Raw genomic sequence first — 9836 nt, forward strand, 5'->3', positions numbered from 1 at the left:
AAGGGTCTTCCCTTGTAAATTGGCGTTGCGTTTTTAGCGTTTGCAGAAGCCTATGAGTCATGAACCCCTGACGTTTGGGAGATTGTTGGGCGTGGTCGGGTGCGAGTGGGATGGGGTGTCGTGAAATATATCGTTACGCCATTATGCAACTTTCCCAATATCGCTGATACCATACATCAAAGAAGTGTGTGACAATAAGTATATAAGTAGAATATTTGAACTCTGGTGAAGGCGGACAGAGGCCACCGGAAATTCAAGAAAAAGAAAAAAAAGCAGATCGGATTACAAAAAAGTCTTAGAATGTCTATCACCGATCGCAACACTGGAAGCAGTATTTCAAGCCTGGGGCTTAAAGAGGTGACCTGTGCTTTATTTCAGGAGAGGGACAGTTGATGGCGGCAGTAGACAATCCATCTGGTGCACACACAGACACCTTAGTCACTGACAATGAAGACGGTACATATTCTGTGTCGTACACACCATTTGAAGAAGGAATACACACGCTGAACGTTAAGTTTGGAGGTGATCACATTCCTGGCAGCCCGTTCAAGGTTAGTTTGCGTTTCCGCATAGCAAGAGTTAAACTGACATGAACAATACTTTATCTACATCACAATACTTTTAAAAGCCTTTATCAGTTTGTAACGGAACACCTGTTGGATATTGTGTGACACCACGGTAACGGTTACGAATAAATACGTAAGGCACGCTGTGAACCCATTCGAAGTAATGAAAATACTTTCACTTTATTCACAGGTCGATGTTCTTCCTCCCACGGATGCAACGAAGTGCAAAGCTTATGGTCCCGGCTTGGAAAATGCCCTTGTGGGTAAACCAGCTGACTTCACCGTGGAAACCAAAGGGGCTGGGGCTGGCGGCCTGAGCCTGGCCATCGAGGGACCTTCTGAGGCAAAACTCACTTGTAATGACCATGGAGATGGAACGTGCTCAGTGAAATACACGCCCACAGAGCCCGGTGATTATGAGATCCATATAAAGTTCGCCGATGAGCACATCCCCGGAAGTCCCTTCAACGCAAAGGTTTGCATTATAAAGTGAACATAGTGTTTTCACAAGACGTCTCAGGAGTCATATTGGTGTCCTGAAACAAATTAATCGGCGGCCATGTCGATGTCCCAAACCAATCCTGTGGGAGTTGAACTATTTTCTTTTGTAAACACTTTCTTTTGTTCGAATACATTTGCATGTCTGCTGGCCAAGGGAGTGAAAACGCTCTACAGGATGTCTTATAGTCTTATAGTTAAACAATGTGGACAGACCCAGTCAATATTGATTTTATTTCTCAGGTGACACGTCCAGTTGATGCAAGTAAAGTGAAGTGTTATGGACCCGGTGTTGATCGTGTTAATCCGTTATACTCCAAGACACCACAAGAATTCACTGTAGATACCTCTGAAGCAGGTGATGCTGACCTGGACATAACTGTAGAGACACCTAATAGGAAAACCCTTAAACCTGAGCCTGTCTGCGAGAAAGGAGATGGGGTCTATACGGTGGATTATACACCCGAGGATGAAGGTGAGATACGCATATTTATCAATTAAGCACGTTCGTTTTAGTGTGCGGTTGTTGTTGTTGCTTTATATGTACTTTTTTGCCGCTAAGCGGTTGTTCCTCTTTTCCTTGCTTAGCAAATCACTTAACTTCAGTTGTACTCGGGACTGACTTGTTCTTATTTGCTAGTTGTAACCTTAGGTTGAACGTGACATAAACTGGCTCCAACTTGACTTCCGAATTCTTTTCACTCAAAGTGACCAAAATTTTTTAAAGAGAAAAAGAAATAATAAAGCAATGATGGAGTCAGTGATCTGGGAGGAACGAAGTTTGGAGAGGACTTGGGCGAAATTAATGGATGAGAGATGCTTTTAACATACTGATTACTCAAAAAACCTTCATGGGACAAGAACTGAAATATGCAAAGATATGCCAACGAATGCAAGACTAACATGCTGATTTGTCTTCTCGTCAGGTCGTTACACTGTCAACGTGAAGTACGGTGACAAGCATGTCCCCAACAGTCCGTTCCGTGTCCGTGCCGGACCTCCCTTTGACGCGAGTAAAGTCAAGGTATCTGGACCAGGAGTGGATGAGTCGCCGCTGACAGATGTGCCTGTACAGTTCGTTGCCGACTGTACCGAAGCTGGCACTGCTCCTCTGACAGGTGTGAACACTTTGTGGTAATCTTGCTTAAAGTTTTATAGTGATGGAATCAACCTTGTTCACAGGTTCTCTCTTCCCTCCGCGCTCTGGAGCGCAGGAAGAAGAGAGACCCTAAGAACGAGGTTGTCATGAAAGCTGCTCGTTCCCAGGGTTTTTTATTGTTCTTAGAAACACTGTTGTCTTGTTACTCTACGTTTGCTGTTCTTCTGGATTATAAGAAAAGGAGATGTGACGCTCTCATCATTTTCTAATTGCAGCGACTGTAGCGCCGCCTAGTGGCCCTGATCTGCCTGTAGATGTAAAGGAAAATGGTGATGGAACTTATACCCTGGAATATGTACCTGAGAAACCAGGCCGCCACAGTGTTGACGTCAAGTACGGTGGCAAGAGAGTTCCAAAGAGTCCGTTTAGAGTCCAGGTTAAACCGAGTGGTGACGCGTCTAAAGTGGAGGTCGATGGACTGGGACCTGATGATACTTTCACTGTGGGTAAAGAGAATGACTTCACGGTGGACACCACAAAAGCTGGGAAAGGTGAGATGCGTCAGGATAGATTTTTAAATAATATTTTATATGGAAAGAGGTGAGTTGAAGAGTCATGGCGAAGACTTTTAATACCCGGCAATAGGCCATATTCGTATTCTCGGTATTGGAGTGGAACTAGCTTGCAACTGAGGTTAATACGGGGAGTCTTTTCAAATGCAAATTAAATTAATATCTTTAAAGGGTATTCTTCCGCGTGAGCCTCCATTGCAAGCTAGGTACAGTCCAATACCGAGAATACAAATATGGCCTACTTTGAGAGAGATTGAAAAAGTAGCTGTAACTGAGAAGGTTTGCCTGTTATAAGAGTTGATGAACTTAATTACGCTGTGCAAACTCGAGCTATTTTAAATTCATAAGAGTAACAATAGCGTTTTTACGTCATGTAGGAGTACCCAAGTGTGTTATCAAAGGCCCCAGGAGGAAGGAAGTTCCGGTTGAAGTTCTAGACAATGGTGATGGTACCTTCGACTGTGTCTTCGTCCCCGAAGATGAAGGACGTCACGATGTCGATGTTCTTTTTGGCGGCGAACCTGTACCCGGAAGTCCCTTCAAAGTGAAGGCTAAAAAACCTATTGATGTCGACAAGATCAAATGCCAGCCTAAGGCTGATAAGGAGCCAATAGTGGACGAGGAACTTGTCTACGCCATCGACACACGACCCACCGAGTCGGCCCCTGGTGAAGGCCTCCTAAATGGCTCTCTCTTGACGCCCTCTGGTGAAAAGGAGCCTGTTAAAGTCAAGGACAACAACGACGGTACCTATGACGTTTGTTGTGTACCTAAGGAGCCTGGACCCCATGAACTCGCCGTGGATTATGACGGTGTACCGCTGGTTGGTAGTCCGTTCAAGTTTGACGCCGTAGAGGGAGGAGCAGATAAAGTGAAGGCGTACGGAAAAGGTAAATGTCTCTCCCCTTCACGGCTCTATTTTCTTTATCCCAACCCTTTCCTCGGTTAATTTAACTTGTCTCAAGTCGATGGACATAAAGTGAAAGCAAACGTCTGTAAATTTGCTTACTTTGCAGGGTTAGAGCGTGGATTGGCTGGAGAGCCTTGCGAATTCACCATCGTTACAAAAGACGCTGGACCAGGCGGCCTCGCTTTGGCTGTTCACGGACCAAGCAAAGCGGAGATCACGTGCACCGATAATGGAGATGGCACATGCACAGTGCAGTACGTTCCCGACGAACCTGGTAAGCCTGTGGTTCAGTTTACTTTTTTCATAAGCAGTTTTAGGTTCTGGTATCGCGCACCGAGTTCGATTCTGTAAGGGGAAAATAAATTGGAATTTAAATGCAGTGATTTTGGAGTAAGGAAATCTAGAAAGTCTGGAGAAAAATATTTAGGGAAAGAAGAGAATGCGAAGAAAAGTCATAAAGAGTTGGACACCATGGCCGAGGTTAGAATGTTAGCCATGGTTATTTTGAGAGTATTAAAATAAACGACCGGTTCATGTTCTGAAAGACTGTGATGAAGTAACTTATTTCTAACCAGTTCGCGTGAAAGTTTTTTTTCTTTTTTCTCATATCTCACTCATCTTGCTTTTTTTTGTTTTAGGTGATTACGACATCAGCTGTAAGTTCGCAGATAAAGACATCCCAGGGAGTCCTTTCACAGCTCACATCTACTCTAACTATGATGACCTGGATGCCGCCGCTCCTCGTCCAACAGTTGGCAAACCATGTGACGTAGAACTGAAAATCCCCGAATCATTCCGACCAGAGGACATCGCGAAGGGCGTGGTCACTGCTGAACTTGAGAGACCAAACGGACGCAAGGAACCATTGGAACCTCTCCGCGTGAACGACGATGGCACTCTAGCGGTTACGTTCATCCCGTACGAACCCGGCGAGCACTTGATCCACGTGTACAAACGCGGACGCGAAGTTCAGAACAGTCCATTCTCGGTTATGGTACATGCGCAACGTGTTGGCGACGTATACCCCGTCGGACACACTTGTGATCTCGATTTTAAAGTTCCCGAAGACATCGAAGATCTTGTGGCGACACTGAAGCGCCCCAGTGGTAAGGTAGAAGAGTCGTTGAAGCTACAACCCGGTCCACAGCCAGGGACAATCAGCGTGTCATTTGTACCTAGAGAGGCTGGAGAGCACTTCCTGTCCATCAAAAGAAAGAAGGACAAGAGCCCTATCGCTGGCAGTCCGTTCTCTATCCTGGTGGAGTCGGAGGAACCTGTAGAGGGCGTAGGATGCCCCGTAGACTATTGCTTCAGCTTGGATGATGTGAATCTTCCCGAGGATATCGAAAAGAACAGAATAAAGGCTACAATAAAGAGGCCATCGAGCGATATAGAAGAACCAATTGACGTGAAGCTGAACTCAGACAACACTCTTAGCTGCTCGTTTGTTCCGCGTGAAACTGGCCTTCATTACATCAACATTAGAAAGTACGGCCGACATGTGGAAGGTAGTCCATTTGTTATCAAGGTGACAGCACCAGAAGGGGTTTCAAGCGTTGGTAAGCCGTACGGAAAAGGTTTGGAGAGTCCCGATATCAACTTACCGGAAGACTACCCTAGGCTAACTGCTGCTCTGAAGAGACCGTCCAGTCCTAGAGAGGAGGAGCTGAAACTTGTCCTGAATGGAGATAACACCTTGGGCGTGGCATTCACCCCACGCGAAGAGGGCGAGCATTTGATTCATCTCAGAAAAGACAAAAAGGATGTACAGAATAGTCCTTACAGCGTGATGGTTGGAGCGAAGGAAGAGAAGGTGGAAGAGGTACATCCTATGGGACGAACGTGCGATGTGAACCTGGATATTCAAGGTGTCAAGCTGCCTGAAGACCTTGACAAAGATCTGCTTAGAGGATTCCTCAAACGGCCAAATAGCACCAAAGAGGAACCTCTTAAACTTGAAATCACCAGTGACAATTCTCTGGGCGTGTCATTCGTGCCCCAGGAACCTGGTGAACACCAGATAAGCGTCAGGAAGAAGACTCCGGACAGAAAATGGAAAGATGTGCCAGGAAGTCCCTTCTCCATCATGGTGGAAGCGGCCGAAGCAGTTAACGCTGTTGGTACACCATGTGATTGTCTCCTAGATATGCCTAGTGTACGTATCCCTGAGGATCTAAAGAAACTCACTGCGACTCTCAAGAGACCATCGAGCCGCCACGAGGAAGATCTGAAGTTGAGAGTAACATCAGATAACAAACCTTTCGCTTCCTTCGTTCCACGCGAGCCTGGCCCGCATTTGATCAGTATCAAGAAATACGGTTCACACGTGAAGAACAGCCCATTCACTGTCATGGTGGTCGCCCCCGAGGCTGGAAACGCCATTGGTCGGCCGTGCGGTGTTGGACTCGAGATCCCAGGACTAAAACTCCCGGATGATTACAACAACGGTCTTTTGAGTGCTAGTCTAAAGAGGCCTTCTGGGAAACCTGAGGAACCTCTCCCTCTTGCTCTCAACTCCGATAACACATTGAGCGTCTCGTTTACACCACAGGAGACTGGAGAGCACTTTGTCACGGTCAAGAAGTCTGGTAACCACGTGAATGGCAGCCCATTTTCAGTGATGGTCAGTGGTCCAGGCCCAGCTGATCCGAGCAAAGTGGTCTGCACGGGTCCAGGTAAGAACCGTTGTTTTTTATTTAAGTTAATAATGTAAACTGAAATAATTTGTTACAAGTACGTGGCGTTTATACAGAGAGACCAATAATTTCAAACTTGTACTTTTTCGTTTAGGTCTACATGACGGTGTGGCCGGTAAGCCCAGCTCTTTCACCATTAACACCCGAGATGCTGGCTACGGAGGACTGGGTCTTTCAATTGAGGGACCCTCCAAGGCGGAGATAAACTGTGTTGACAACGAGGATGGCACATGTACAGTGGATTATCTTCCTGTTGAACCCGGCAAGTACACGATCAATGTGAAGTTTGCCGACGAGGATGTACCCGGAAGTCCATTCACATCAAATGTCCGACCATCGGGAGATGAAATTCAACCAGTCGAAGAGAACTTGGTAAGATTGATTGAGATAAAAACGATGAATCCGAAGCTTAGACTGATAACGTGACAATGATGCGACTTAAGAGGCTAATAAATTGTCAAAAACATGAACACATTCTGTCGGGTTTCGATGACTGCGACGCCAAACTGTGTTCCAATTATTGAGATTTATTTCAATAAAATAAAGTTAGTGAGAGTTTCAAGTGTTAATACCAAGTGAACTGCACCTGTTAATGATGTAAAGAAAGTGAATGTTCTGTACTTAACGATCTAGGAAAAGTCATGTATGAGAACCAAAGTTTGGACAACATTTGCGCGAAAAAATTTGCCGTAGAGATGCGTTGCTGTTGGAATCTTGAAAATTTTCCTTTTTAATTTTTAGTTCGTTTCCAACAACAAAACGTATTTTTTGTTTGCAAAGGGTGGGCGCGCGCGACTAGCATAACTGACTTTTTCAATACTCCATCTGTTTGTTGGTCGGATAAAAGCGGTGTTTTTATTGGTCAAGAGCACGTAAATGATACCCAAGCCGCGTCTCTACGTCATTAAAAACAATAGACGCCGCAGGTCCTGTCAGTTAACAAGTAAAAATACAGGTCCTTAAGCGATAATGTTGCCTAATGTTACCGTTGTTTAAGATGTGTCGAGTAAAAACTCCCCATGTATATTTCTAATTCAAAGTCTCTCAACCTAGTTCTCAATATTTCAATAACCAGTCTAAAAGGGTTAAAACTCCCTTCCCTGACAACGATATGTTTCTTGGAAATTTTACGAATTGACTGTTTTCTTCCTCTGTGTTTTGCAGGTGAGTTCGTCTGCACCAGATCAGTTCTCTGAGCCTCCACATCGAGTGTCTGAAGTTTTCGAGGATCTGGTGACGTTCGGTTCCACTCCCGCTCAGCCTCATGACTTCGTGTTTGATCTCAAAGGCTACAAGATGGACGATCTTGAAACCATGGTGATAAGCCCTGACGGAACGGAACTCGAGTCCGAGATTATCGAAACGACACCGAAGACGTACACCATCCGCTTTGTGCCGAAAGAGAGCGGCGAACACACTATCTATGTTAGATTCAAGAGCGGAAGAAAGAAGGACATCCCTGGAAGTCCATTCAAGGTCTTTGTCGAGGCACCAGTGTGGGGTGGGGCTGCAAAATGCGTGGCTGCAGGTCCTGGGCTTGAAAGAGGTGTGGTGAACCATCCGGGAGATTTCACTGTGTGGACACGTGATGCCGGTCCAGGAGGCCTTGCGATTGCAGTCGAAGGTCCTGCCAAGTCAGAGATCAAATGCACCGACAACGGAGACGGGTCTTGCAACATTTCCTACCTACCCACCACGCCCGGGGAATACACGTGTCATATTCGGTTTGCGGATGAAGACATTCCCGGAAGTCCTTACAAGGTCCAAGTATCGCCGGAAGTGGAGGACCGCTTTAGGGATCTCAACGTCACCGACCTCGCCGAGAGCGGATTAAAGGTCAACCAGCCCGCTTCATTCTCCGTGCAAACAAATGCAGCTGTAGGAGATGTGACTGCTTCTGTCGTGGCGCCTTCAGGGGACGAAAAAGAAGCTCAAGTGTCTAAACTCGGCGGTGGGAACTTCGCCATTCGCTTCACCCCTAGGGAATATGGGGACCACCTCGTCAATGTCCGTTTTGATGGCTCTCATATCCCCGGTAGCCCGTTCAAGATCAGGGTAGGCGGGGCAGAAGGTCATCCAGAGAAAGTCAAGGCTTATGGTGAGGGATTGAGCAAAGGAAGGGTCGGCGAATCAGCAGAGTTTACTGTGAACGCTCTGGAAGCCGGCTCAGGTGCGCTTGCTCTCTCCGTAGACGGTCCCGCTAAGGTGAAGATGAATTGCAGTGAAAATCCCGACGGTACCTATCAAGTCACGTACAACCCGGTCGTAGCAGGCGAGTACACGATAAGAATAAAATTCGCTGGTCAAGACATCCCCGGGAGCCCGTACAACGTAACGATTTACCCGTCCGATGGTAAATACGCCAGCACGGGCGACGCGTCCAAGTGCACCTCGCGAGGAACTGGTCTTCATAGCGCTGTCCTCGGGCAGCCAAACTCCTTCACTGTCAACGCTAGCAATGCTGGTCGTGGTTCCCTGATGGTGGGTGTTGAAGGCCCTGCGATACCAGCTAAAGAAATCAACGTCAAGCACACGGGCAGCAACGTGTATGCTGTGAATTACGCCCTAGAGGAGCCTGGTACCTATGTCCTTAAAGTTCTGTGGGCAGATAAGCACATCCCTGGAAGCCCTTTTCACGTGACAGTTTAAACACGCGAGAACACGCGCGTGCGCGAAACGAGAACTCTAGTCTTGTAATTAAGGACTTAAAAAAATTGAAGGAGAAATTATTTTCATTACAACTGTAAGGTTGCACCTGAATGTTTTAAGTCGCATTTTGCAATACTAATGCTAGTTTTCTATTCTATTACAATTAAAATTTTGTTAAAAAACCCCTCGTTTGTATCACTGACTGTAGAAACTTTAGGATCTATTGTAGCTAGTGAAGCATTTTTCGGCGATACAAGTTGTAGCTATGTTGTAATTTCTAAATCGATCATCGTATTATGATAAACGCGGTAACACGTAGAAGAAAGAGCACTGTAAACTCAAATGTTTTGTTTGTTAGTTTTTCTAGCGAGATCTGTGTGATAATTTTAGGGATATTTTCTAATAACTGACAAATAAATTGGTTAAAGAAATTTTGTATTTTTATTGGTTACCTCTTAAAAGGCATTTCAGTGGTGCACTTTTCCCCGGGGGACTCCCATGAGTAAAGGTCGGAATAGGCCGTATTCGTATTCTCGGTATTGGACTGGAACTAGCTTGCAATGGAGGCTCATGCGGGGAATATCATTAAAAAGAGGTGAATGCTATTTGTATTTGAAAACACTCCCCGCATTAATTAGCCTCAGTTGCAAGCTAGTTCCAGTCCATTACCGGGAATACGAAGATGGCCTAATGCTCGTCGGAAATTTGAATTATACCCATAAAAGAGACTAACCTGGGCGTGGTTCGAGCTTTATTTCACCCCTAGGAGAGACGAAGAGCAAGCTCGACCTTTTCAGATGGAAGTCCCTTCCCCACGGGGCATTTATAGTCTTTATTCGTATTTTG

At 45.9% G+C, this 9836-nt stretch overlaps 1 protein-coding gene across 3 annotated transcripts in view; it reads left to right on the plus strand.

Moving 5' to 3' along the window:
* Positions 1–9431, plus strand: part of LOC145460257 (filamin-A-like) — a 30457-nt gene extending 21026 nt beyond the window's left edge. For all 3 annotated transcript variants that reach the window (XM_081445007.1, XM_081445008.1, XM_081445009.1), the window contains exons 11-20: positions 379–551; positions 757–1041; positions 1308–1539; positions 1991–2182; positions 2439–2714; positions 3113–3625; positions 3752–3919; positions 4284–6320; positions 6436–6713; positions 7506–9431. In XM_081445007.1, coding sequence (XP_081301133.1) covers positions 379–551; positions 757–1041; positions 1308–1539; positions 1991–2182; positions 2439–2714; positions 3113–3625; positions 3752–3919; positions 4284–6320; positions 6436–6713; positions 7506–8990 — 5639 coding nt within the window. In that variant the 3' untranslated portion in view covers positions 8991–9431. The remainder of the gene's footprint in view (positions 1–378; positions 552–756; positions 1042–1307; positions 1540–1990; positions 2183–2438; positions 2715–3112; positions 3626–3751; positions 3920–4283; positions 6321–6435; positions 6714–7505) is intronic.
* Positions 9432–9836: the final 405 nt, after the last annotated feature.

This window comes from Orbicella franksi, chromosome 11 (assembly GCF_964199315.1).
Source record: "Orbicella franksi chromosome 11, jaOrbFran1.1, whole genome shotgun sequence".
NCBI lineage: Eukaryota > Metazoa > Cnidaria > Anthozoa > Scleractinia > Merulinidae > Orbicella > Orbicella franksi.